At 55.1% G+C, this 27,231-nt stretch overlaps 2 protein-coding genes across 8 annotated transcripts in view; one reads left to right on the forward strand and one right to left on the reverse strand.

Annotated features, from left to right (window-relative positions):
• Nucleotides 1–55: 55 nt before the first annotated feature.
• On the reverse strand, nt 56–13,457 carry GPR137C (G protein-coupled receptor 137C). The gene is made up of 7 exons (XM_066998636.1): nt 12,992–13,457; nt 7,177–7,220; nt 6,175–6,403; nt 4,150–4,299; nt 3,502–3,624; nt 3,252–3,367; nt 56–2,523 (listed from the first exon to the last, which is right to left on the reverse strand). The coding sequence occupies exons 1-7, from the start codon at nt 13,340–13,342 to the stop codon at nt 2,352–2,354; spliced, it is 1,185 nt and encodes a 394-aa protein (XP_066854737.1). The 5' UTR covers nt 13,343–13,457; the 3' UTR covers nt 56–2,351.
• A 346-nt stretch (nt 13,458–13,803) lies between these two features.
• Nucleotides 13,804–27,231, forward strand: part of TXNDC16 (thioredoxin domain containing 16) — a 42,268-nt gene continuing 28,840 nt past the window's right edge. For 4 of the 7 annotated variants that reach the window (XM_066998625.1, XM_066998628.1, XM_066998629.1 and 1 more), the window contains exons 1-9: nt 13,833–14,215; nt 19,675–19,878; nt 20,659–20,741; nt 21,838–21,911; nt 22,630–22,704; nt 23,044–23,165; nt 23,686–23,776; nt 25,333–25,489; nt 26,732–26,898. In XM_066998625.1, the coding sequence (XP_066854726.1) occupies nt 19,710–19,878; nt 20,659–20,741; nt 21,838–21,911; nt 22,630–22,704; nt 23,044–23,165; nt 23,686–23,776; nt 25,333–25,489; nt 26,732–26,898 (938 nt within the window). In that variant the 5' untranslated portion in view covers nt 13,833–14,215; nt 19,675–19,709. The other 3 variants (XM_066998627.1, XM_066998631.1, XM_066998626.1) reach the window with 2 other exon arrangements.

A 27,231-nucleotide genomic window follows, 5' to 3' on the forward strand; every position in this document is an offset into this window, starting at 1 on the left:
ACTACGCATTAAAAAAGTCATTGTACTTCTCAGCTATAAATTACTTCGGTAAAACACAAGCCCGGCCCCACGGGGAGCAGTCAGAGCTTTGAAATTAACGGCCACCCATACAAACGAGGAAAACCAAAACACTTTTTTGCCAGTCACTCACGAGTACATCAGCAAGGCGACTCACTGCCCCGACCTGCGCTCCTAATGCCAGGAAGATCATGGTGGTGGTGTGTGCTTCAGTGCAATACGAACAATGAGCCTGTAGCCCTTTAATTTTTATTTCTTTCTTTTTTTTTGTTTTTTTTTTTTTGCACTACGCTCCCTTCCCTCCAAAGAAAAAAAAACTTAAAGTGCTCCTAGTGCTTTGGAATTTAAGCAAGAACAGGGGCCGCTAGCGTCGTTTGCTGTCTTTGGTGACTTATGGGAGAAGGAAGAAGGGCAACACGCGGCGGCTGGGGCCTTCCTTAGCTCCGCCATAAGTCGAGCAGCCACGGATGGAGCTCTCTGGTTCAAGTACCACAGCAAGAGGGCTGTGCCGTGGCTCCTAATCCCAAAGCCCTCCCCAAAAACCAGCTGAGGTTGCTCCTTTCCTGGGCCAGCACGAGTGGAGCAGGTCAGCACGGAGGCCTCCCCCCCAGGCCAGCACGGGGACCACGCCAAGGGGCCGGGTGTGCTCGGGGTGACAAGCGGCAGCGAGCTGGGTGCAAGCGAGGGGGGTGACAGGGGGTGACACGGGGTGACCAGGCCGCACCAGCGAGGGCAGGGCCTGCGAGGAGAGGCCAGGGCTGCCCCCGCTGCTTGGGGCTTCTCGCACAGGCTGCTGTGTGGGGCCCCGCCGGCACCCAGCTCGGTGCTGGTGTCCCACAGCCCCAGCCAGGCCGCGCCGCGCGGCTCCACGCGTGCAAGGCCTTGGCCCTGTAAGGGTCTCCCAGGGGCGGGTGTGTTTGAGCAGCAGGGGCAGCTCCAGTTCACGTTTTCACGAGGGGGTCAGAGCAGCTGCCAGCCCCGGACCAGCGCTTCCATCTGAGCACGTGTCCGGAGCCGCTTCGCTCATCCCACAGGTGGCTCAGGGACGCGCCGGGACTCACATCCAGTCCAAAACATGGAGCCTCGCCTCCCGGAGCCCAACAGAGCTGCAAGCCGGGCCAAAGCTGGCTATTCTGGGCCAAGGGAAGGACAGAGCGGGGCTGAGAGCAGCCTCCTCCCAGCCTGACCCAGCACACCGAGGCCCTGCGGCCACAGCCTGCTCCACAGCACCCCAGGGCAGAGCCAGGAGAGGAGAGGAAGGAGCCCAGGGACCAGATTGCTGCAGCTTCTGCCCCTCCCTGCACAACAGCAGGCCTCCTGCAGCTCCCTGGGGGCTCTGCTGGTTCACATTTGCTCAGGTTAGAAGCCTCGGTTCTCTGCTAAATGCCAGTGAGTAGAGAGGGGGCAGAGGAGCCCCACGAGGGGGGAAGAGGAGGGATCAGGACCACTCTCACCCCCAGCAGGTGGAGCAGCCCTGGTTTCGCGCGCACACTCCGGGCCTGCACATCCTTTTGCTGAGCCAACTCCAAGCTCCCCCAGAACCTCCTCCCCTCCCTCTCACCAGCAGCTCCAGCCCAAAGCCAGCCCTCTTCCTCCGCCACAAGCCAGGGGTCGGTCACATCGCGGCCACCTCACCACCAGAAGGAGCACTCGATCCCACCATCACAGGCCTTCGCTGTGGGTGCGCTTCGAGCCCGCAACCCTAGAGTAGGGCGGAGCAGCAAGCGGGTGCAGGCAGGGCCAGCAGTCGGAGCGAGACCACGCTCAGCAGCCCCCGCAGGGGCCACGCTTCGACACCCGCTGCCCCGGGCCCTGCCCGTAACACTGTTAGCTGAGCTCCACGCTCCCACGTGAGTCAGGATGCAGAGTACTTCACGGAATACATCTTTGCAGGAAGACGGCGCCTCTCCCAGCTACGGATGTGCAATTAAAAGAGTAACTAGAACAGTCTCAGGCCAGGCGCGGTCTGAGCGAGATCCGTTCCTTTCCAAGTGTGCAGATAAAAGTGCAAATATGCATTTGATGTTTCTTTTTCTAGTGAGGAAGCTCTGGTGCATTTAGCTGCCAACATCTTGAGGACCAGACCAAGAAAAAAAAAGCTTCCAGAGGGTTCAGCTTCGCTTTGCTACATGGTACCTTAAAGTCACAGTTCTCTTCTCGCTTACCGCCCGCAGCCGCAGGCTCAGTCCCACTCACGGCTGCGGCAGGTAGTGGAATGTTTGTGTCAATGAGTTAGATGCTTCAGGGGAAGGGGGAGAGGGAAAAACAAAAACCAGGTTACGATCCTATACATGAATGCCACTTCTGGGAGGAAAAGGGGCCCCGCAGCCTCCTCAGTTCTGCGGCGCGGGGTACGAGCTCTGGTGGGCGTTCGCCTCCGAGCCGCCGGCAGCGAAGAGCAAGGGGGCACTGTCTGCAGCAGCCCCGCCGAGCTGGGGACCCGCCGCGTAGCTGTCGTTCCCGGCCAGGGACCCATAGCAGCCGGAGCACTGAGGGGTGGCCGAGCTGGAGGAGAGAGCAAAAAAACAGCCAGGGACTCAGAGATCGATAATTTTGAGTGTTGCCTTCACTGCTAAGCAGCCCAGGGAGGAGTTCTGCCCCCAGCACCGGCCATGGTGCGCGTCTGAAGGGGGAGGTTAGGACAAGCAGATCGGTATCTCCGAGGAAGCTGGCGCAAAGAAAAGGAGCACCAGGCCCTACAGAACTGGTCAAGGAGAGACAGAATTTCTCAGGTCCTCACAAAAAAATAAATGGCCAGGAGGACCTCAGAGCCCCAGGCAGCGAGGCCAGGTTTCCCTTTAGTTTTGCTGGGGACACCAGAGCATCTTCCCCCATCCCAGGTGTTCCTGCGGAGCTTTGTCCCACAGGCCACATCTCTCCCAGGGCTTCACCACCTCACTTTCCAGTAGCAAAAACTCCTCTGGAGGTAATTTAGGAGCCCTTCTCCCCCAGCTGAGGGGAGATCAGCCTTCCTGGATGAGGCCTCCTGTCTGCAACCACTGCACATTTCTACCTGCAAGCAGTGTGATACCCACTTCTAGTCCCTTCTACCTGATAAAAACAGCTCTGAGCTGCAGAAAGGAACACAGCCAAGCTCAGTCAGAAGGCTCTGCCCCATTCACCTTGCCCAAGCTGCCACTTATGCCAGGATTTTTCTTAAAAGTAGCATCCAGGAGCCCTGCTGCTTGCACACCAGACAGCAGCTGTCCCCACATGCCCAGCACAACGCTTACCCTCCTTCTCTGGCCCCAAGCCGTGACAAGTCGTCATCGCTGTCATAGCGCCTCGGATTGTCGAAGAAGTAGGCTCTGGAGCTGTAACTATGACTGTTGACCATTCCTGCTGGAGTCTGCGAAAGAAAAAAAAAGGCCAGGAGTGAGATTTCTGACTGCCTTCCCAGAGGTCTGCCCCCACACACCGGGCACCACGGGCTCCTCCCCCAGACAGGAGGCATTCAAGCCACAGCAGCTTGCCCCGACCTACCAAGTTCTGGCTCAGCCTCTGCGCCCGGAAGAACAGCACCACGAAGGTGGTTGGCACCAGCTCCCAGAGAAAGAGGACCACTCCGAACACGACGTATTCTTCGCTGCTCGCTTCCGCGTGCGCCTGCGGACAGAAGTTAGAGGTCTCTCGATTCCTAGCCATCGGAGCTGGGCACAACTCAGGATAACTGCAAATGCGGTGAGATCCTGATGAAGGCAGGAGTCCCTAACCCAAAAGCTGTGACCCTTACTCAACCGCTGCCATCTCAAGGGAGAGAGAGTTCTCTGCAGGGTGCTCCAGGGCACTGCTAGCTCCCCCAGCCCCCAGCGACTCTCCCCTGCACAGCCATGCCTTATTAAACATCGCTCTTCTGCTCTGCTCGACTTGTTCCTCCTCTCCCCCGAAAGAAGAGTTAGGCTGAAATTGATGAGGGCAACAGAATCCCTCCTGAACAGGAGGACTGAGGAAGATTCAGGCTTGCCCTAGTGGAGAGGACAAGCAGGGCTTCTGAACGCAGAAATCCAGCTTCTCTGGAGATTCGGAGAAACAGACCCCCCCAGGTAACACCCTTCTCCTCTACACGCCCCCCATGGGAGCCCTTTCACTTTGCTCCTAGCTCTGGACCCAGGGGGTAACAGACAAACTTACCTTATCAGAAAGGTTGTCCCAGCCATAATTAAACGGACCAGGAACGCTGTCTGGAGATATGGCCACAGCTACCAGGTTATAGCAAGCCCTTGAGGAATACAGAAGAGCAACCACAGATCCCACAAGAATAGCTTGGCAGACAGACGTTCCCTGGAACAGGAAGGAAAAGCAGTTTTAACGCAGACCTTCCTACAGAGCTTGGATTTCACCCCCATTTAAATACACGAGAAGCTGCGCAGGCAAGAATGACCTAGAACATTCGTACGCTGTTGCTAAAATATTCAGAGCTGGTTAAGAGCTTCCTCGTGTGACGAGTTCACTGGAGTAGCAGAGCCATGCGGCCTCGGAGCTGGAAAGGCTCAAGGCACAGGAACATCCTCAGGATTTTATCGATAGGCAGGGACCTGCTGAGTTGTTTGTCAGCTCCAAACCGGTGGTCCAGAGGTGGCCTCCCACCCACTGCCTTCCTCCGGAAGACCAGCCAACAGCCGCTACGAAAATCTGGCTGCTTTTGCATTCTGAGCAGGCCCGGACTGCAGCAGGAGCGCCCACCTGGCTCGCTCTGCAGCAGCTCAGCGCCCCTCACGCTGAATATAACCTTCGTCTGGAAAAGCAGCCGGGATATTTGGGCTGAAAGTGTTTTTACAGACAAGTTCCTTGATGAGCTTGATGAAGAGCTTAATGAGTTAATTAATGCCCAGAGCCAGTTAGAGCTGGATACCTGGCCTGAGCAAGGATTTGGGCAGGTTGTCAGCTTAGTTACGGCTGCAGCCACAGCTCCTGGATGCTGGGCAGTGGACTGTAGTGCTTTGAGGGGTCCTGCAGATGACCTAAGGAGAAAAGAGACGCCTCCGGCCAACGCAAGGCGGTTCTCTTCATCTAGATCTCTGCAGCATTGCCTGCTGCAAGAAGGCTTGTCACCTCGCTCCTGTTCCTGAGGAGGAAAGCATCCAACAGCCTTCACAAGCCCCACGTCCTGGTTAGCCTCCTTCCAGAGGAAGGCACGGCAGTGCTTTAACCCCCCAGGTTCACCTGACTGAGGACACATGGGGAAGGTGGTCTCTCAGGAGTCCTCCTGACACCTGGAAGGAGGCTCAGAGCACGTGAGGTGAGACGCTGGGAAGGCAGCGGTTCAAAAATACCTGAGCCAGGCAGCTGACCTGCCTCTGCACCTGACTGCTCCCTGATCCTACAGCTCTCCCTGCGGATGCTTCCAGGCCGATCGAGAGACTGCCGCCTGCCCTTCGCGCCAGGCTAGGTGAAATCACTGCCTTTGACAGGAGCGAGGGCTTTTCAGAGGAAGAGGGGCACAGCTCTCAGGTGCATGCTTAAACGCAGCCTGCTGCCCCACTCGGGTGAGGCTGCTGGTGGTTCACCCGCTTCACCTGCTGGAGAAGAGTTAGACATGTTCAGAACATCACCTGTCCCCTCCCGCCTCGGGACAGGGCCTACAGAAGCTTCTCCTCCCATCCAAGATGCTCACCTCAACCAGGACAGGTGAGCACTGCCTCCGGCTTAAACAAGCCAGGCAGCTAACGCTGGACTGCTCGCAGATCCCCTCTGCAGAGCTGCGTTACGCACGTCAGAGCTATTCTGGAGACTTTACAGACTTCACTGGGCTTAGCGGCAATATACTGCAGAAGCTACATCTCTTACTTCTTAGAGAACCCTCTCTTCCAAATGAGAAATTCCAAAATTAAACTAAAAATTCAGTTCCAAAGTTAAACCTCTAAAACTGAAAAGCATAAGCAGCTCCTAAGCCTCCTGTTGTGCCAGGAAAACCGCAGACGTGTTCCCCCAAAGCATGCAGGACACATCATCCCCGTCGCAGGAGCACGCACTTCTGGAGAGAGGAGTCCAAGAGCTGCCACCTTCACACGGGAAGGAATATTTGAAGGAATATTTGAGAGTAGCTCGGCTGCCACCAGGCCGGCATCGCTTCAAGCACTGCATCTCTACGCATACCCAGCTGGGAACCCAGCCGACGGTCGCAGCCCCAGCACGGTTCACGAGGCATTTACCCACCTTGGACTCGAGGTAGACGTTGGCTGAAGACATCTTTCCCAGTTTGCACATGCAGCAAGCCAGTGAGATTGCACAGAGGATGAAGAGGCTGTCGTTGACCAGGGCACGGGCGAGGACCGTCCACCTCAGCTGCTCCTGCGGGACCTCCCCGTGGATCAGCATTGCACAAGTCAGGTTCACAACGAGGAAGAGGAGGCTGGTAAGTACGGAGCCCAGGTACAAGAGGACCCTGGAGAGAAGAAAAACAGAGGTAAGTCAAACGGTTCTGGAGTCATACGTCACAATCCTCCAGCCTCATCAGCAGGGAGGGCCTCCGAGCAAGCAGAACACGAGGCACGCTGCGAAATTTGGGCATTCCAGGGTTTCAGTGGTTGTACTGACGGCCCAAGACTGCAGAGCATTTGTCTCAGCTGCTCTCCTACGGCACGAGCTGTGTAAGTGGTCACGAGTTACAAGACTCGCCTTCCGACAGGCGGGCTCTTATCCTGCAGATTTGAAGCGTTGCTCGAGCTCTGCGTTAACTTCGGCCTGTACGTTCTGAGTCAGCACAGCCACTGCGGCTTCTTTGCTGAAAGCCACTGGAGCCTGCATTTTCCACCGTGGGTTGCCCTGGAAATCAGCCAGGCAGCACCTGGGCTGCCCAAAGGTGTGCCCACAACGGCGTGCCACCTTTTGCTCAAGCTCTCACACATCTCTCTTGGAGGTGGGACAGCTCAAAAGGACCTTGAGAGCTCCTCTGGCTTCCTATCAGCACCTGTACTGGGGTGCCGATGGCACATGGAGGCACGCAGCACACATTTCAGCTTCCTTGGTACCCTCAGAGCTCCCATTCCTGCTCCAAGGAGCAACTCTGACCCTCTGTCAGAGCACAGCTAGGTACAGCATTAGCTCTGTTCAGTTTTTGGGGTCTTTATTCACCTTTATTCATTCTTTATTCACTTTATTAAGCTTTAATTCACCTTAAGCAGCCTCTAAAGGTTACGTTAGAGAAGCACCACTTACTTGTACTTGTTGAATTCAGCTGCACATTTCACTTTGAATATGACCTAGGGGGGAAAAAAATTGCACAGCGTTACTGAACATGACCCGCAGTTCTCCTTTAAGCTTCATAAAGACAGATACAACAGGAGAGCCAGCATCCAGCCGGGTATCTTGAAGGACTACGTCACCTAATAGCACAAAGTCTTGCTCTGCACCCACTCACAGAAGAGATTGGTGCGGTGTTTCCTGCAGGAGCCAGGCCCGAATGCAGGTGTCTGATGGGCAAGGACATTAAGCATCCCCTAGGCGTGGTGTTAAAGACCTTGTCACGTAAGGACTCAGAGGAATATTTGATATATTTCAGGAGCTCAGTCACGCTCGATTTCCCTGTTAGAGAAGGCCTCCTCAGCAAGAGGAACCTTCAGGAAGGCAAATAACTGATCTAAACGCACCCGGTGGCACCGGATTACGGACCTGCAGGCTGTAAGAAAGGCGCAGAGTTCTCGGTTCCTCCACCCTTCAGGTGTCTGTAGGCCACACACACCTGAGAAGTAACTCAGAGGGAGGAAGAGGTGAAAGGCCCAGCTTCCCGAGGGGTGGCACACCCGACGGGGGAGCATTAGTCCGCAGATCACCGTCACCTAGCTCACTCAGAGCACCATGCACTCTGCCCAAAAGGGAATCCGTGCTGCCATCGTTCCCCGGGGACCAGCAGGCTGGAGCTGCAGGTTGCACAGGACCAGCTGCTGCTTCAACGCAAAGGCTCAGGGGCCTCTCAACAACCCGCAGGGCACCGAGCCCAGCCCTGCAACCTCAGCCGCTGGGGTTGAATCAGCCAAAGGAGAGCTCACACGCAGGCAGCCCCACAGCGGGCGAGTTTCCACGTCCTTTTGGGTTGGAGAGGGGCTCCTGCCGAATCCTACGGGGCAGGACTGCAGGATAAGGAAGCGGGGACAGATTGGGAAGGGAGGCACGCTCCCAAGTCACAGGTCAGACGAGCACCGAAGCCCTGCTGCAGCGGGACAGGCGACACGGAGCTCGCTTGTCACAGGCCAGCTCAGCACAGCCACAGCAGGAGCTGGTTGTTGAGCTGCGAAAAAAGCACAGGTGCTGCTGCAGCCCCTGCGGGAAGGACGCCGGAGCTGAGGGTCACATTCAGCCCCGGAGCTCGTGGCCTGAGGACAGGGATCCTGAAGGAACTTGGGAAGACGGAGCCGGCCGGGCAGATCCAGCGGATGCACACTCGTGGGGTCAGCACAAATCCGATCGCTGCACGCAGGTTTGGTTCCACTTCTTCTGCAAGGAATCCTCCTGCACGGAGCCCTCCCTGCCACCTTCCCGGCTGCAGCTGCAGAGGAGGCTCACCCACCCGTCTCTCACAAGGCACCCCTGCTCAGCTGTTCCTCCCGCTGGGATTTCAGCGCCGCGAAGCTTCAGAAGTCAGGCTCCTGCCAGCGGGGTTTCCAGCAACGCCTCAGGATTTGAGGGTTGGCTGTTGCGTTATTGTAGTCTTCAGCATCTGAAATCCTTCCTGCAGGAACCGGACAGCTTCAAACCCTGTGCCAAGCACTCCAAGCAGTCCCTGAAGCCCTCTACCCTTTTCTCCTGGCCTGCACCAGGCAGAAGCACAAGATAATCCACACTTTTCTTAGCCCCCAGCTCTTCAGTCCCGGACCTTCAGGCAGGGAGCGGACGCCACCTGGTTTAGCATTTTCACGGTTATTAAGGCACGGCTCGTCCGGTGACATAGCTCCCCGCTCCCCCACGGGGCTGGGTCAGGAGGCGGTACGGCACCACTCACCTCTGCACTCCCATCCTCGAGGCAACGCTGCAGGGCGCTCAGCCCCCGAGGAGAGCTGGCGGAGAGGGCTCGGCATGAGGGAGACGGCTCAGGAGCTGCCCCGTTCTTCGCAGGAGCAGGAAATCCAGGCCCCTGTCCTCCAGAAGTGCATCACACCCTGCAGCAGCCCCCACACAGTGAGGGGTTACTTCAGCCCAGCTGGGCGGCCAGCAAAGAAGCCCGCAGTTGCCTGCCGAAACCAGCAAACGGAGGTCTCCGCTAGCCCAAGAGCAGCAGGGCTGAGGACAGGCACTCCTCAGCCAGCCTCGTGTAACAGTTCGAGCCTCAGGCATCTTCTGGGGGACGCGTCCCGTCAGCATCTCACGTCAGCTGCAGGTCTGGGAGGAAAGCAAAACTGAGAAGAGCTACAGAGCCGGGGGCCCCGTACGGCCGGAGGCTTTCCTTCCTGAGCAGACGTTTCACAGCAGTGAGCTCCTTCCTCACGCCACCGAGGCCACAAAGCGAACTCGCGGCGGTTACGCGCCCGAAGCGTCAAAATCTTATCCTTGGGAGGAGCGACGGAGATGTCCCAGCCGCTAGGAGCTGGCGGGTGGAAGACCCCGCATCCCACGAGCAGCCCTAAGGACCAGCGTCGGCACCCGCGCGAGCGGGGACCGCGGCCTTAACACCGCCCTGCAGCCGGATCGCAGTGCATCCGCCCGCAGCGGAGCCGGCAGGGGCAGAAACCTGCCGCTTCCTGATGGAATCGGTCTCCCGAGCAGCACCGGGGGTCACCTCCCGGCTGCTGCCGCGGCCGCCTGCTCACCCTGAGCACAGGGACAGGGCGTTTTGAGGCTGTCACCCCTCAGCAGCTGCCCCCCCTCAGGCAGGAGCCACGTACCCAGGGTCTGCCGGGACAAGGGGAGGGGAAGAGTGGGGGCTCCCCCAGTTTTCCCTCCGCAAAGGCAGCACCCTCGGGCGCAGGGCAGCAAGGACAAACGGCTCCCAGGCTGGAAGCTCTCCCCACGCGCGTCCGCTCCAGCGCAATTTGAGCGAGCCAGGATGAAAGAGGCTGATGTCACCCCGCTGACGGAGCACCCCAAGAAACCCAGACAGGTCAAGGGTTACGGAGCAGCCCCGAGCAGGAGCCCTCGCTCACCACTGCCGACTCCCAGGCTGGACGGGGATGCCAAGGAGGGCTTGGAAAGGGTGGGGACGAGGTTGTTGGGGCTGTGTTTACAGGTACCGTCTCCTGACGGCGAGCCGGGGGAAGCAGCAGCTGGCAGGCTCTTGGGAAAGGCGGTGTTACTCGAGCAGACACCTGGCTGGCGGCTGAGGAGCTCTTCCAAGCAGGGCTGGGGCATCCCGGGCATCCTTCTGCCTGCTCAGGGCAGGACTGGGAAGGGAGCCGAGGAATTCCGATCGACCCTGATCTCCAGGTTTCCTGCGGGGAAGCTCACTGTGACAAGCCGAAGCGGAGAGAGACTCTTCCGAGCAAGAGGCGCTACGCCTCCCGATGCTCCAGGTGGAAACGAGCCTGCGACAAAAGGAACTTGAACAGGACAGCCTCACCCCGCAGACAGGAGGAGCGCGAGGCAGCTCCATCAGTTTGAATTTCGGTCCTGGAACAGCGCAAACTCACACGAGCTCTCCAGGGGTGTTTGTTGTTTCCCGAGGCTCTTCCCCCAGCCGGCACCATGTCATCCCCAGCTCGTACGCGGCCCGAGGAGCTCCATAAATCAAGCGAGATCAGCGCAAACAACACAGCACAGGCCGCGTTCTCCCTCCCTGCTTAAGACAGATGCCATTTCTCCAGCATCTCCACAAAGGCGGCACTGTGTGCAGAGACAATCAGCCGTGCCTTCAGCACAAAAGCAGCCTCAGCTTTCATCTGAGGGCATTTTAGACAAGGACAGCAGCCCCAGGGCAGGGACAGCCCAGCGCTCCTCTACAGGTCGCTGCCGGCTGGCCTGCGAGAGCTGGGAACCGCCGGGCCCTCTGAGCACCTTCTGCTTGAAGTCACTTCAGTAGATCTCTAGATCCTGAGCCTCTTCAGCCAGAGGGCTGTGGTTCCACAGCAGCTTCCCACTTTTCCCTAGCTAGTGACAGTGTCTGCTTGCTCCTCCTGTGCTTTAAGACGAGCACTGAACGCATCCAAGCTGGCATCAGCTGGCAGAAAGGTGCTATGTGTCGGTAGCTAAGAGGATGGGTTAGTTCTTTCAGCCTGCTCTCCAAGCAAAGGAAGCCAAATATCCCGACTCGGCACCGTTTCCTTTGTTAAAACGGAAGCCAGAAGAGCACCAAAGGCCCACCTAGGTGGATTTTCTCCAAAGCCCAGCTCTAGCTTTCACCACCGTGAGATCACTCCAACACCACGACGTGCTGGACGCCCATGCTGCCCGGGGCAGCCAAGCGCCAGGCCCTGCTCTGCGGCTAAGCACGCACACCCATTTCAACAAGTCACTTCATCCTTTCCCACTCTGGATTCTGAGCTCTTATTTCCTCAGACAGGATTTCCCTTGGCTCTAGGTCTTCAAGGAGAAAGAAGCAGGGCATACCCAGCCGGAGTCCACCGCAAAACGGACATCACAGGAGGAAGGGAGCCTGCCTGAACGTACTTTGCTTTTCTTTAAAGGGAGCCTTTTAACAAGCCTGCGAGGAGGTAAATCTGCTGACAAGTCCAGTAGCCTCGAGGGAAATGAAATCCAGCCAGTTTGGGGCAATAGAGCTCGGGATCCCCTGCTGAGCTTGCCTTCCAAGGGACACACAAACACCTACCGGCTGGAGCAATCGGTAGGTCAGCTCCCTTCAACATGAAGATGGATTATAGACATTATATCATACACATTACGCAGCATTTGTTATTCTGCCGGCACTTGATGGGCAACGTATCCAACACCAGCAGATTACGCCAGCTTCCAGGTGCTTGTGTCAGGCAGGGAAGCACCCACACAGCTGAACAACCCCACTGCCCCAAGCCTCGGGGGTATCACGTGAGCGCAGACGTCCTAGGGAAAATGAAATCCTAATTCCCACCGGTGACACATCGGAGCGGTTTCGCTGCGTGGTAGCGATTCCTTTGTGAGGCTGGCGAAGAGCTGAGAGCTGCAGAGCGCAGGGTCTGAACAACAACAACGGAGCTGGAAGGAAAAGTGCTGCCTGTTTATGAAACAAGTCCCCAAACCGGGAGGCGAAGGGCTGCTGGCGAGAAACTGGAGCAGAAGCAAAACGTTCAGAGGGGGAAGGGGAGGGAGCGAAGGCTTTGAAGGGTAAATAAAACCAAGTGTGAAGGACTAGGGGAAGGAGGATAAGACACAAAAACGAGCGATGGGAGAAGCCAGGAAAGGAGGAACACGGATCGGCAACAAAAACAAGCGGCTCAGCGCCGTCCCGGCGGCGATCGTCGTGCCGGGAAGGGGCCCGGCTCTGCAGCCCAGGCTGTTACGGGGGAGGCAGAGGGGTCTGGGGGGGGGGTTTTGTGTGGCACCGAGGGGCACGAAAAGGAGCGGGGCTGCTGGCGGCGAGGAGACGGAGGGAGCGCAGCAACAATAGCAGAAGAGGCTCCGGCTGGTGACGTAATGCTTGGCGGCCCTCCAGGCCCCTGCTGCTGCCACTTTCTGGGCCCTTTGCAGGAGGGAAATCAATGAGAAATAAAGAAAAAAAGATAGCAACAACAAAAAAAAGCCTCGTAAAGGACCCGCGGCGCTGCCACCCCCACGGAGGGAGGCGATGGGGGGAGACCCCCGTGGGGAGCGGGGGGCACTCTGTGTGTGTGCGCACCTCAGGGGGCTGCCCCGAGCCCCCTCCCCACTTCACAGCTCAGGGCACGACCCCAAAATCCCCATTTCCCCCCTCAAAATCCCCATTCCCCCCAAAAAATCCCTTTTTTCCCCACAGCTCACTCTGAGGGGGGGGTTTTATGACCCCGGCGCGCTGCTGGGCGCCTCTCCCCCCCTCAAAGCCCCCCCAAACCCCCCTCAAACCCCCCTAAACCCCCCTCAAAACCGTCCCAAACCCCCCTCGGGACCTAAAAATAACGGGCGATTAAAAAATCACCTCAGCGAAGTAGAGCGTGAGGAGGCAGAGGCTGCAGAAGAGCAGGCAGCCGGGCAGGCAGTAGAGCAGCCAGTGGGCGAAGGGCTGCTGGAGGCGGAGGGCCCGGGGGGAGCCCTGCAGGCAGAAGGAGAAGAGCGTGGTCCTGAGGGCGGCCCAGAGGAGGCCGAGGAAGAGGCAGAGGGTGCGGTAGCTCAGCCGCCGCTGCCGGTAGTAGAGCAGCAGCCAGAGCTGCAGGTAGGCGAAGAGGAAGAGGGCGGCGCACAGCGCCGTGTGGACGGCCGTCAGCCCCAGCTCCACGCCGGACGGCACGGCCGGGGCCGGCCCCTCAGCGGGGGCCGCCGGGGGGTTCATAGGGAGCGGGGTGGGGGGGGGAGGCGGCACCGAGCCCGCGGTCGCCGCTCCTCAGCCCCGCACGGGCACCGCCGCCATGAGACGCCGGACAAGAGGCGCCCGCCCTCCCTCCCGCCCCGCCGCCAACCAAGCGCGGCCGGGGGACGAGCGGGTCCTGAGCGCCGGTATTTGAGGGGCTCGCCGCCGGCGGAGCGCGCTCCCCATTGGCTCCGCCGGGAGCCGCCCCCGCCCGCCGCGCCCAGGGGGAGCGGTGATTGGGCGGTGCGGCCCGTCACTCACGAATAGGCCCCGCCCTCCCCCCCTCCGCGGAGGGGGTTCGGCTTCTTTAGGTTGCCGTCGCCGCCCGCCTCGCGGCTGCGCCCCGCCTCGTGGGGGGGAGGGGCTGAGGGGGTTCGCGGCTCTGATTGGTGCGTGCGGGGAGGGGGCGGGGCCGGGGAAGGGGCGGGGCGGAGCCCTTCGCAGCGGCGCGGAGGGTCCTGGCAGGGTGAGGGGGCCCCGTAGGGTCCTGGCAGGGGGAAGGGTCCCCATAGCAACGGGGCTGGGTCCTGGCGGGTTCAGGGGGTCCCCTAGGGTCCTGGCAGGTTGAGGGGACCCCTAAGGTCCTGGAAGGTTGAGGGGGTCCCCTAAGGTTCTGGCAGGTGGAGGGGCGCCCCAGCAGCAGGGCAGCTGGGTGCGCAGGTTGGGCGTCCACCATGGCGGGGGCTTGGGGACGTCGCTCGGAGTCCCCTCCATGTCCTCATCCCCTGCGCCGAGAGCCCTGAGGCTCCGATCCATCACCCGCAGCGCGGTGCTGGGGCACGGGAGCCCTGCCCGCGGGGGGACGAGGGACGGGGGAGCAGCACTGGCAGCAGCGCCTGCACGCTGGGCACCCAGGTAGGTGGCATCGCTGGTAGGTGACATCCCAGGTAGGTGACAGTGACACCCCTGAGCCAGCCCGGAGGCAGCTCAGCGGTAACATCCATCAGCGGTATCGTCCATCGGTGATATCATCCATCGGCGGTATCGTCCATCAGCGGTATCGTCCGTCATCGCGGGGCCAGCTGCCTTGCAGGGGCTTTGGGAGGAAGGTCCTCGGGGACACACGGGGCAAGGATGGCACCGAGTCACGCCGCGGGCTGTTGGCCGTGCGCTGGCATGGAAGAGCTCTCTGCTCCCGCTGGGAGGCTGCAGCGTGTCCTGCCCGCGCCGCTGGGTGCTGGGCTGCCCGGCCAGGTGCCCTCCAGGGTGCTGGGAAGTGGGACCTGAAAGCAAAAATTAAACTCCGGGGAGCGGCTCGAGGTCCCTTTCCGGCAGGAAAAGGGGCACGGCCACGGCAGGGGGGCAGCACAGGCACGTCACAGAAAGCCCAGCGAGACAAAGCACGCCGGACAACAGGCTGGGATTTTATTTAATGTAAACGTTTCCCACCCTGTTGACAACCCGTGAGAAGTCAAAAGGTTCCTTGTGCCAAAAGATGCAGCTCCTGTAGCTCACGATAGCCTCGCCTATGGGCACCCTCGCCCTCTTATTCCTGCCCCATATCTCATACACTCACACCAGGGCCTCCCTCCTCCCCGGGACTCGTGCACACCTGATGTGGGATCCAAAAACCCTGGCGTGCGGGTGGCAGAGCGGGGGAGAGGCAGCAGGGACACTGGGGGAAGTGTCAGTGTGCCGGAGAGGAGCCCCGCTATCTCACGACCTCGTGTGCCAGATGTGCCTCCAGTCACATGAGCTGCGCTGGCGCTGGTCCGCGCGGCGGAGGGATTACACAGCAGCCTGCAGCGTCCCGAAAATGCCGCTAGTGAAAAGCGGGTTTGTCTGCGCACAAAAAGCCTGCGAGCACTTTGCCTTGAAGCAGTGCCTGGGGACAAATACCGGATAAACAGCGCTGTGGTGAGGCTCTGCCTTCCCTCCGAGCACAGCTTCGGGCTCTCAGCATTGTCCCCACGGGGCAGCCTGGCTGGGACGCTTTTTGGTACGTCCAGTGTAGAAATAAACCCCTTTCTGTGGCTGAGGGCTCAACGCCACAGCAACATACGATCGAGGACACCGCTGTAATCAGAACTGGCCGGGGTGGGAACGTCGCCTGGCTTCCCCCTGTCACCGGTTATATGACATGTGCCTCCTCCCCAAGCTGCTGGGGAGAAGGGGCAGGTGGAAACGGGCAGCAGGTATTTCCTTTCCGTGTTTACGGACAAGTGTGGCCCCTTTCCAAAGCGGCGAAGAACCAGCTCAGCACTGTCACCGCTTCAGGGCTGGGGAACGGCGGCTTTTTGACCTTACTCAAATCAGCAAGGGCAAAGAACTTGCCTTCAGAAATTTTGAAGGGAGCTGGCTGATGAGCTCTTTGTTCCAGCAAAACTGTGTAGTGATAATTAACCTTAGACTTGTCAGCTGATTAGGAGAAGGCTGGTGCTGGCCACTTTTTCGAGGGAGGGCAGGGAAGAGAAGCCTGTAGTGAAAAATAATGTAACGCAGTGGAAGATGCGATATTGCTGCACAGCCATAGGATTCCATGAAACCAACGCATAACCTCACCGTGAAAAAAAGACAAAAAGACTGAAATATTGCTTATTGACATCAGCAGTATTTCAACAGTCGTCAGGCATTTCACTTGCAGTTGGCGTGGTCTTTTGATGAATTAAAAACTTGCAGGACAGCCCGGCTCCCACTCAGCAAAGTGGCCGTGGGCTGATGGTTTCCAGATGCACTTCTGTGGGATCCCAAGGGTGCTTTCTGTGACTCTGACGAACCAATTTATCGCCTCCTCGGGAGAAAACAGGCTTGCAGACAGTACACCTGTTGGGACGGTCTCCGTGTTTGGACAAGCTAGCTGCAGGCAAGCTTGCTGCTTTAGGAAAGGCCGGGCAGTCAAGTGTGTCTTGTGGGATTCCTGTGTGATCTGGGGAGCAGGAGGCTGAAACAAAGAGGTTTTCCTGGAGCCAGACTCGATGATCCCTGTGGATCCCTCCCGGCTCAGGATATTCTCTGATTCCGTGAGTTTTCTGGATCCCCTAAAGAAAACCTGTGTGCACAGTCCAAAGTGCAGGACGAGCCCCGGGGCTGGCTGGCCAATGTTACGCTCTCCCTTGCGTTTTTCAGCAGCGTGTGTATTTGTTCTGGGGTATCCAGCCATGCCAGGGAGAGTGCTGGAGGCCAGTTTTGCCTGCTCTAGCTAATGGGTTGAGTCAGCCCTGCGTGGATTTGGAGCTCTTGTGTGTCCCCTCTGCCGGCCGGGTTTGGAGGGCTTTGCGCTGGTTAGCTGCTGCTGGAAGGGCAGGACAGGCAGGCAAGCCTGGCTGCCAGAAACACAAACCTGCTGGGTGCAGAGTGAACGTCCTGCTTCAGCAAAAGGCCGGATCTGTAGCGATCGTCACAGGAAAGGCCGAGGTGGCTCCGTTATGCTTTAGGAGCATATTCCTAGGGAGTAAGAACTTGCTGGCTGGGGGCTCCGCAGCCTGGAAGATACTGGTGCAATGAGATAAAATGAAGATGAAGCAGTGGTGTAATATATTCAGACCAAAAGTGTATTTATATATTTATATTTTTGGTTATTTTTTTTTTCACCTTGTCCGGTGCATCTTAAAAACCACCTCCTATCACCCTCCTTTGAAAGAAATAAGCTGCAGCTTAATAAATATTGTCAGTGAGGGGCTGTGTGAGACAAGGCAGCAGGAACTGTAGGTGGGATCCCGGCGGTGATCAGAGGACCCCAGCCCAAGTTTACGATTCAGGATTCCCAAGCTGAACCCAGGCAGCAGAAATAAGTTACGCCAACGTGAGGTTTTGTGCTCTGTGTCTCTGGTGTATGTGCTCACATTTTAGGTCGTCTGCAGTGGCCTTAACCACCTTACCACGCGGTGTTAATCTTCCCCCGCTGGAAAAGGGGTGACGCAGGAGATGGCCTAAAAGCTGAATATTCTGGCAGAGGCCGAGTGAGGAAGGCTGGGTGACGGTGGTGACTTTTAACACCCAAGTGGAGCCATGGTCGTGTGCTGGGCACTCCTGTACCAGGCCCCTACACAGCCTTAGCATTGCCCCCAGAGGCACTGCGCGGTGCCACTCGAACCTCTGTGAGGTCCGACACCACTGAGCACGAAAAATGGGGCTGGGGAAGCCCTCGGAGGTCTATTCCCTGCCCCAGGCTGCACCAGTGCTATCTAAAACGTTGTTTGGCCAAGCTTTTCTTCATGTTTTCCACAGGGGGGTTCTCCCCTTCCCCAGCAGAGCAGTTCCAGTGCTCCACCATGAAGCCTGGGGTGCTTCGAGGACTGCTTGTCGTCCCCTGGTGCGGTTGGGTCCCTGTTACAGCTGGGTGTGCTCAGACTTGATTTTGGCTGCAATAAAGTGCTCACAGCTCCAGAGTTGTTGGGAAGCCCTTAAACATGGTTTCAGTATGTGTTGGTGGGAAGGCAGAGCAGGCCAGTGACCGCTCCTCCGGGGTGAGGCCTGGCTTTACCAGGGGTTAAGAGAAGATGTGCTCAAGGGCCTTACCAGTGATTTTAGGGACAAAATGGGAGATGGAAGGAGGAGGACGGGCTGGCAGTCAGGATATGAGCAAAGGGGATGGGATCGCTGCCAGATTTCCAGCTGGGCGAGTAGATGGTGTTGTAATACCGAGGCTGAAGGAACAGACAACAGACTGACAACAAATTCTCCTGCCTTGAACAGTGATCGGAGACATGTTTGCAAAGGTTGCCAGCTTGGACATGTTTATGGGGCATGATTCACGAAGAAAATCCCAAATATCCAGGTGCTCCAAGTCTCCCTGGAATATGGGAGATAAGTCTCGCCTCCGGTTCTGTCTCTGTGCCTCCAGGGAGTGCTCCTGAAGCTCCTTTGTACACCTCCGAGACTTGCACATCGCTGTGGAGAGCCAGAGACTGGGGCTGGGAGGAACAGAGGGCTGGAGGGTGGAAAATTCAAGAAGGAGGAGAAGGAGAGGGGTCAGCAGAGGTTGATGTGGCCCAGAGGGAAGCCCCTGGGCAGGAAGGAGTAACGAGGAGGTGAGAGGACACAAATGGGGAAGGGAAGAGCACGTATTTGTGAGCGAACAGCCAGAAAAGTGTGGGATGTGTTTGTGCTGGGGTGGTGGGACAGCGAGGGGCTGTAGTGGGGCAGGTGGGACTGGCTTTGGGAGACGTGTGAGGGGAAGCACAGCAGCCACACGGAGACGTGGAGAGGGCAGAAGGCAGACGCTGGAAAAACTACACGATCCAGGAGGGAGATCAGGGCTGGGAAGGAGTTGGAGCTGTGCTTTAACCTGCTGGCACCCTCCTCCGGGTACGACGCTGGGAAGTATTTGCATCGCTGTGGGCTGCGCCTCTGGCCTTGCCTCCGTGGTTGGGAGCTCTCCCTTCTGACCCAGGCTGGTTCCAACGTGCCAGGGCTGAGTTGAGTTTTCCATCCCGCTGCAGCCAAGTCTGTCGTTCACTAAACATCCCCCCGTCTTCTCGATCTCGGTCCCCTCTGCAAGCCAGATGAACAGATGGGAGAGCCAAAGGACCAGAAAAGCCTGTCTCTTCCCAAAGTGGGAAAGGAGAGAACGGGAGACTTCCAGATGAAAAGGTTTCATTGCTTCCTCAGCGTTGTCTTTGTTCCTGTGTGCTGCTGAGGCCTCATCCAAACACCTCATGTACATGGCAGGGAGAGAAGGGAGCCTGCGAAGGCTGAACGTGCCTGGCTTTCCCTAGCTGCCAGCTCTTGGAGCAAGGCAGGGGGACTTTGCCTGTTTTGTTTTCGAGCCTTTGAGTTTGGGCTCGTAACGGAGCAGCGATAACAAGCTGACAGCATCTGCCACGGTGCTGGGGGGAATGACAGTCCATGTACACAGGGGCATTTGTTAAGGAAAACAGCTGCAGCTCGTAATGCAAAGCAAACATGTTCTCGGTGGCTTGAATTCCGGCTTTGTCTCGTTGTTGACCAGGGATGTTGTTGACCAGCCCTGCTGCAGCGCTCTCAGCAGCAGAGATGGGTACCTGAAGGGCAGGCTGCAGAAGAACCTGGTTTCAAACAGGGGAGTTAAATGACAAAAAGATGTTTTCTCGTCTTTGTTTGACTCAAAAGGGGAAAAAAAAAAAGGGGGTGGGAAGAAAAACAGCCCTAAATTGAAAGCACAGAGGGTACGTGCGCTTGCAGATACCACTCAGGGGAAAGGGAATGGCCTTTGCTGTCATTTTCATGGTTGTGTGAATCACCTACTGTTCGAGTAGCTAGTTCGTGATGTCCTCAAGGTGTTTGTGTAGCTGTCACATCTGTAAATTAGTCATGCTGCACCTACCTAAACAGAAAACACTCGTATATATGTGGTTTTTTTTGTTATTCCTCTGGTTTTTTGTTTGTTTTTGCAGTTGTGGCTCTCCCGTGCCTGTAACCGATAGTAACCATGCCAGCCCAGAAGGACAGATGGTTTCCTTCCTTCTCTTTCCTGCTCTTCTGCGCTTCCTTCATTCCCATGCTGGGAAGTACAAGTGTGCTACAGGAGTTGAGCCCCCAGGAGTATTTCAGTAGCTTGCAAGCTGGCAGGGCATCCCTGGCTTATTTCAGCCATAACGGTATGTATTCAACAGCATGCACTTACATCAGCTGGGTTTTCAGGAGAGGCTCTTGTTGGGGTGTGTGTGAAAGTGGAATAACGAAGAGACAATTCCTGAGTATTTTAAACCCAAAGCTGTTTTGAAGAGCTGGTCAAGCTCGGCTGGCAAATTGGGGTTTGCATAGCTCCTGAGTGCTCCTGGCAGACAGAGTGTCTTGGGGTGGCATCTGTCCTGGTTGTGTCCCTAGACACTCTGCTTCAAGCCTCTTCATTAATTTTCCAGATGCCCTGTAAGGAGCTACCCCCTGAAAGGTGCCGTGTTTCTTTTCCACAGGACCTCCCAGCGTAATTACAAGGAGATCCGTCACCTTGCCTTCCTTGTTCTGCTCCTCCATGACCCCCGGGCATGGTTTCTCAGAGACCTGGATGTGGGCTGAGAAACCCAACGCAGCTCCCCCGTGAACACTGAGGGGCTGGGTGTGTTGGGAAGGAAGGTGGGGAGCTATCAACAAAAAAGCTATGGTGGCTTTAGTGAAGGGGGGGGACAGAAATCCAGCTGGATTCAGGGATCATCCGTACGATACAGCTACACTGATGCCCGCCCTCCCCCTTGTCACAGGTAGCTCAGGCAAACACGGGCAGACGGTGACCCCTCAGCCTCAGGGCAGGGAATTACTCCCAGCAAGGCTAGCAGGGCCTGGCCTGGGGAGAAAAGGTGTCGTTCTGCTCTCCTGCTGCCTTGTCTGCAAAAGGAAGGGATTGAAACCAGCTTTTTTTTTTTTTTTTTTTTCTGTTTTAGTTTCTCCTGGTGCCCAGCCCTTCTTGGAACAGATTGAGAACTCGGTCGAGGCTCTGCAGGACTATGGCATTTCAGTGGTGAAGGTAAATGAGAACAAGGAGTGGGGCAGGGTATTTCTGCAGGGCTGACTGTGGGGTGGACAGAGATTGTCCCTACCGACCTCGGTGATGGACAGCAGCGGGACCCCGCAGGAAAGTGGGTGCTGGCTGCACAGGGCATCCCATTTTTTCCCTTGCCCTGGCTTGTGGGTAACTACACCACACTGCTATGAAACAAAAGCATCACACCTGCTTGTGGGTTGTGTCACACCTTCTGCCTGTGGGATTGGGTAGATTCCTCTGTCCAGGGAAGACTTAATGTTGTCCACACTTCAAACAGAGCTTTGGTTTGCATTCGTGGGTTTAGGAGACATTTAACTTCTCATATTTTTCTTGAAAATTGGCCTTTTTAGTGGGAAACCTCATGTGCCAGGCTTGGCTGGCTGATCTAATCTGACTTCCCAAACAGCTGCATATGGTTTGTGGTGTTGGTTGTTGATGTGTGCCCCTGAACATGGTACAAGGAAGGAGATGATCCCCACTGTGTTGCGCTAAAGAGCATCAGCCTGCTGCTTCACTCAGGGCATGGAACTTGCCTGACTCCATCTCGCCTTGTGCACTGGGAGGGAAGAGGCTCAGACTGTGAAGAATGTTGGAGGGGGTCAGGTCACTTCTTTTCAATACAGTGCAATAAATGCTAAATAGGACGTGTTATTTTATTTTTTTTTTGGCTGAATTTTTCTGCAGATTTAGGTGAGCAAATTACAAATCCATGCAAGTGCAATTAGATTTTATAAGAAGTGCTTATGTATGTATGTGTGTGTGTGTGTGTTTCAATTCCTCCAGACGCAGACTGAGTTCAGTAAGCAAGCAGTGGTCTGTCACTTTGAATATGCTTGGCAGATCACAAGATCTTTTAATCCTGTCTGACCCAAATTGAGGCAGGCTGAGCTGGGGAACTGAAATACCAACTCCAGTCCTCAGCACTGCACTCTGTTCATCTCACTGTGTGATTGTGCTTTCTCTCCCAGCAGTTTTGGAAAGGCTAGCACTTATATTCTGGAATGGGAGAATGCTGTGGTACCATATGTTTATAGATGTTTGTAGAGCTAAATGTCCACTAAATACTTTCAATGTCCAGGTTAACTGTCCCAAAGAGGACGTCTCAAGATACTGTGGAAAAGAAAATGCATTAAGAAAAGCCTACCTGTTCAGGTAAGGGGGGGCTTTCTGGGCACCCCGCTGTAATTGCTTTCAAGTACAAAGGTTTGGAGGAAATGCTGTCAGGGAGCAGAGATACCTGCATAGGAAGCACGGGGCCATGAGGACAGCAGTGGCATACAGAATTTATCAAAAAGTACTCCAAAAAGGTTCCACACATGCAAAGTAGGTGCCTTGTCCTCAGCGTGAAAACTCCTGTCCTGCCCCACGTTCCTTTTTATCAGCACAGAGCTGTTCTGCTACATGAAACCATCAAAGACATCCTCAGTCAGTGTTCTGACCCTCTGAGCTCCCACCACCAGTTCCTCAGGACTACAGTCAGTGCACTAAGTTCTGGATCTACTCCTAGAAAGAAACACTCTTTGGTGCCCTTCTTATTGTTGTGGTTGGCTCACCTACCATAGATGGGAAGGTTTAACTCTTGGTCTCTGCATGGACTGTCAGTTGGAAGCTTTTCCACGTATCAGGTAGAGGGCATTTTCAAAACTAACGTGCTCTGTTCTCATTGATTATAGTACAGGACAGAGGAGGATATCACTGCTATCAGGGAGACCCTGCTAGTCCTAGGAACTCCCCAAGTTCAGTCCTGACATTTTCCTTCCAGCCATACCTGCCAGCAGACACCTGGAGATACTACGCGGTAGAAATGAATTTACTATGTGTGGCTAATCTTTCACGGTTTCTTTGGTGATATTTTTACTTCTCTCCCCAGAGGGAACATGCTGATCAGAGAATTTCCTACTGATGCCTTGTTTGATGTGAACTCCATCGTTGCTAATGTTCTGTTGTAAGTACAGACCAGATCCATCTCTGTGAAATCATTTATTTTCCGTTTTCACTTGTCGATAGAAAGTTTTGCGTAAATATAAACTGCACATGTTCCAGAGGCTGTTTTCAGCCAAGCAGAAGGCTGCTTCTCTCTTTGGTATGGTTTGACCCTGCTAAATCTATGCCCTGGACGTGACTCACCAAGCACACATCTGGGCAGCTGTATTTGGCTGTGAATCTTGCATCTGCCAGCAAGAAGCTGGAGTTTTACCTTTGTTTTTTTTTTCCATCGTGATTATGTGGCTGCAAATTCTCTCTTAAAAGAAAGCAGTTGCTAATGAGTTTTCTGTCTTCTCAGTGCCCTGCTCTTTAATGAAGTTAAATACGTTGAAACACTGACGGATCTTCAGAACATAGAAAATGCACTGAAAGGGAGGTCGAACATGGTCTTCGTGTATGTACCAGCTACTGGAACAGCAGGTATTAACACTCAGCTTTTCTTTTGTGCTCCCTTCCAGAGCCTTTTTTTTACTAATGCGGAAGGGAGCTCATTTTATGACTCAGAATCCTGCAAATGGAGAATTGAAGAAATGTGAAAGGGCCACCCAAACTTGAGCTCCCCACCTCTGTCTTGCCTTGTTGCCAAATGAATCATTTTGACCAAGACGGTTTTGCTGGGAGCACACAAGCTTTCAGAGATGGAGTGGACAGAGAAAGCAAGCCAGTGGTTGCTGCCTTAATAAATAAACCCCTTGGCAGATCTGTACTACAGATATGTAGCAGAATGCATTCACTTGCCCCACCTTTGTGTTTACCGGAGATCAGCAATTGGGTTCAGCCCCAGTGACTCAGTTACCTCCATAGCATGTCTTCAGCCAGTTGTGGAGTTTTACTGAGAGTTCCTGAAAGCTTCAGGCTTGATGCTTGTGGTTGGGAAGGATGAAGGGGGAGATCTGGACTGAGCTGCATCAGTGAATTAGTCACGCTTTTCTCTTTCCAGAGCACAGAGCTGTGATGGAAGTGGCTTTTGTCTACGGGACTGTCCACCAGTTTGTTCTGACAACTGAGGCAACACTGTTGAAAGACACCGGGTATGTCCACACACACACACAAATGCACACACTCCAGGTATATCTGCTCCCTTGCACTGCTCTTTTGGTTTCTCAGGTTCCCAGGTAAAATCTATCGTTGGCATCCTTGCTAGCTTGCATGGGAGAAAAATCACTTTCACTAAAAGTGAACCTTGTAGCCTGCATTTAAAGCATCCAAATGTTGCCAGGCCTGTAATGCACTGGGCTCACTGCTGGCTTCATGCTGAGCTAGAGAACAGATGATTTCCAGTGAAAGATCACCTTGGGGTCCTCCAGGGTATTTAGGAATCTCCTTTCCGACCAGCTGGCAGTGTTGACCTTTCTCAGCCCCCTTGGATGTCAACAAGCTCAGGACCTGCATATGCATTTTGCATCTCAAGGTAAAAGACTCCACCCTAGGATGGTATTAGGTTGACAGCCAAGGTGGACAGTGAGATCTGTTTTGCTTTTTCCAAAACCACTGCTGCTTTTGTTCCTGGATTTGGACTAGCCATTGTTGACGGATTTTAAAGGGGATTGTTGGGATTTAAAAGGGGAAGAGCCCAATGTCTCCCTTCCCTAGCTGACTGACCGAATCTCAGCCATGGGTTCCCTGGAGCTTTGCAGAACAAATCCATCTGGCACTGTGGCTGAGGTCACACTAGAGTTGCTGCAGGATGGGCAGAGAGGAAGGTGGGAATATCGGATAGCATGCTGCATCTTCAGATAACATGCTGTATCTTCAGCAGGGCGTTTATACAGCAATATGCTTGCTTCCACATCCTGTTTTTGCAGATCGTGACCAGGGATCGCGATTTGTGTCTGCCACTAGATGGCACGATTGTCATTTGGACAGGAGATGGCTTCATCCTGCGTAAAGCTGAGAGGGCACCAGCAGTCAGGCTTTGGGGTCTTAACACAACACCCTCTCTTTATGATTTTTCTCAGAGAAATCATAAAGCCCTTTACAAAAAAAGGTGATCCCTATGTTGGAGATGGTGTAATGGATGCACGGGAAAAAGAATGTGACCTCCCAAAGTTGACCCGCAGCCTAACACCAGTGATGGTATCAGAACCAGAAACCACTACTAGCCAAGGAACCATCCAGGGAACTTGATGTCACTTCTTCCTTTGTCATAGATAAAACCAATGCTGTTCAAAAGGTGAAATATTCCTTACATAGTACGTAAGATGTCATCGGTGAGGTAAAAGACATGAGTAAGCCTATATTTCAGCTGTCCTCCTCATGCCAGGGTCCCCACTGAACTGGCAAGGCTGGTCCCGATGAGAAAAGCGTGTTTGTGTCCTTTTTGAGCTAAGCCAACTGTTCTGTAGTTGAGGTCATTTGTACCTGGTGAGCCAGGGTCACTATTAGAAAGTGAGCATAATTGTGAAAGGTGCCTGGCCACAACTCTACCTGTTACTAGTAGAGCTCTCAAAGTCCCATGTGCCAGTCACACCCCGAATTGGGAGATCATCTGTAAAGCATGGCAGCAAAAACCGGCAGTCTGTCAGGGTATTTTTAAACCCTTTGATGGATCTCTAGCTCAGCGTGAGTTTTGTTTTCTCTCTCCCAGCAGCGATGAGCCTGATGCATCATCTGCCCGGCTGTTGTTCTGCCACTGCCAGCAGGCCACGGACGTGGCGCAGCCCTGCAGGAAGACACCCCTGGAGCAGGACCTGACCGTGCTAAACATCCACAGACACCTCAAGCTCATGGGGGCTCCTCTTGTGGTACGATGGGGAAAGAGAAACGATGCACCGCGCTCGGGCTGCGCAGTGTGAGGGCAGCTGGGGCAGATGTGGGGATGAGGGAGGTGTGAGCAGAGGACAAGGCAGAGAATGAGAATCTGCCCCTTCCCTGTGAAGTTAGTGGCAAAGCGCCCAGGTTGGGTTCAAGCAAAGAACAGGTCTGAGACTGTGAGTAACACTCCATTAGACTGCTGAGCTTTCGTGGACCTCCTTTTCACGGGGCTCAGGGCCAATGTGTGGTCCTGTGGTTGTACATAAGCACAATGAGTGGGAATGTGCTTCATTCAAAATGGGGTGGAGGTGCCTCTTTGACTTTGTTGGGACTTATGGGCTCCCCACAGGGGGCTCAGCACCTCAGGGAGACAGGATTCACGCCCTGGTGGGGCACAGGAGACAGGAGGCTCCTTCTACCTTTTCCCACTGGGCAGAGGAGGCCTCCAGTTCCCACTGGTGACAGCTCTGCCCAGCAGAAATGATGGGCAGAGGAGCTGGGAAGTCCCTACGTCAGCCAGCCTCCTGGAGTAGGCCCGTGGAGGGAAGCACTTTGTTAGGCAGCTCTGTGCTGTCATGAAACAACATGTCAGAGACGCGAAGGGAAAGGATGCCAGCTCTTGTGTGTGGCAGTCAAGGCTTCCAAATTGCCCCAAGGCACGGCTGTCAGATAAATAGAAATTAATGGAAATTTGACATCAGGAGTTGCCAGGTCACAAAGAACATGAATGTTAAAGCCCAGATTTTCAACAGGGACGGTCATGAAAGGTCGGAACAGTTTAACCAGGGTTGCAGGGGTTCTGCTTCAGTGGATGTTTTAGAATCAGGGAGGAGGCTTTTTCTGGAAGGTGTCCTTATTTCAGTGGCTGGGGAGAACACGATGGCTTGGGCTGTGCGGGAGATCAGCCTGCCAGGTTACCTATTGGCCTTAGAAACTGCAGGCTATGAACCATCTCCTAGGCTCCAAATTTCAATGAGGAAGTTGTTCCAAGCTTTTAATCTCACTTTCCAGCAATTTTTTGAAGTGATGGTGATCTGGTGGTTGGTTTTCCAGCTGTTTTCCTCAGAAAATGAGGCTTCTGTGCCTCCCTTTCCAATTACTTTTGAGCCTGTTGAGCAATTTCAAAAATGATTTCAATGAAGTTCCATTGAAATAGGCAGCTGGGTGGAAAAGAGCTGAAATATGTCAAATATGTGGAGATGTGCTGCAGTATAACCGTGTGTCTTTTCCAGACAGAGGTTGCTGAGGACCCAGAGAAGGTTTCCACTGTTCACTTACAGCTTGGGCTGCCACTTGTGTTCATCCTCAGCCAGAAAGAGACCTACGAGGCAGACAGGAGAACAGCAGAGTTTTTGGCCTGGCAGCTCTTGGGGAAAGCAGGAGTCGCCCTTTTGTCCAGGTATTTGCTTCCCTGTGTTTGGGGAATTCTCCTTGGTTTTTTTTTGTGGTGTTTCTGAGCTCGGTTACCCCACAGCAAGGACAATGGGATCACAGTCAGTGGGCTTACTCGGATTTGTGTGAGAAGCAATAAGACTATGTTACATGTGGTGAGAGGATTTGAGGTTTGAGGGTATGATTCTCCAGTATCAGTTAAGTTTGCTTTCAGACTCTAGCTGGAAGTGTAGAAATACTTGAGTCTCTTGCTGATTTAGAAGTAGAAGAATAGTCAGACTGACAGAAATTTCAGAAAGAAAACTTGGGAAGCACAGACCAAGATCACAAAGATCAGAAG

This window comes from Anser cygnoides, chromosome 5, assembly GCF_040182565.1.
Source record: "Anser cygnoides isolate HZ-2024a breed goose chromosome 5, Taihu_goose_T2T_genome, whole genome shotgun sequence".
NCBI classification, from domain to species: Eukaryota; Metazoa; Chordata; class Aves; order Anseriformes; family Anatidae; genus Anser; species Anser cygnoides.

Bases quoted from the DNA above. Each gene is read 5' to 3' on its own strand.
- GPR137C (XM_066998636.1), bottom strand. From the start codon at position 13,342: ATGAACCCCCCGGCGGCCCCCGCTGAGGGGCCGGCCCCGGCCGTGCCG. The intron at 6,404-7,176 runs GTAAGTGGTGCT...TCTTCTCTCCAG, and splicing joins GCTGAATTCAACAAGTACAA to GGTCCTCTTGTACCTGGGCT. The intron at 3,368-3,501 runs GTAGGTCGGGGC...TTTCTTTCGCAG, and splicing joins AGAGGCTGAGCCAGAACTTG to ACTCCAGCAGGAATGGTCAA.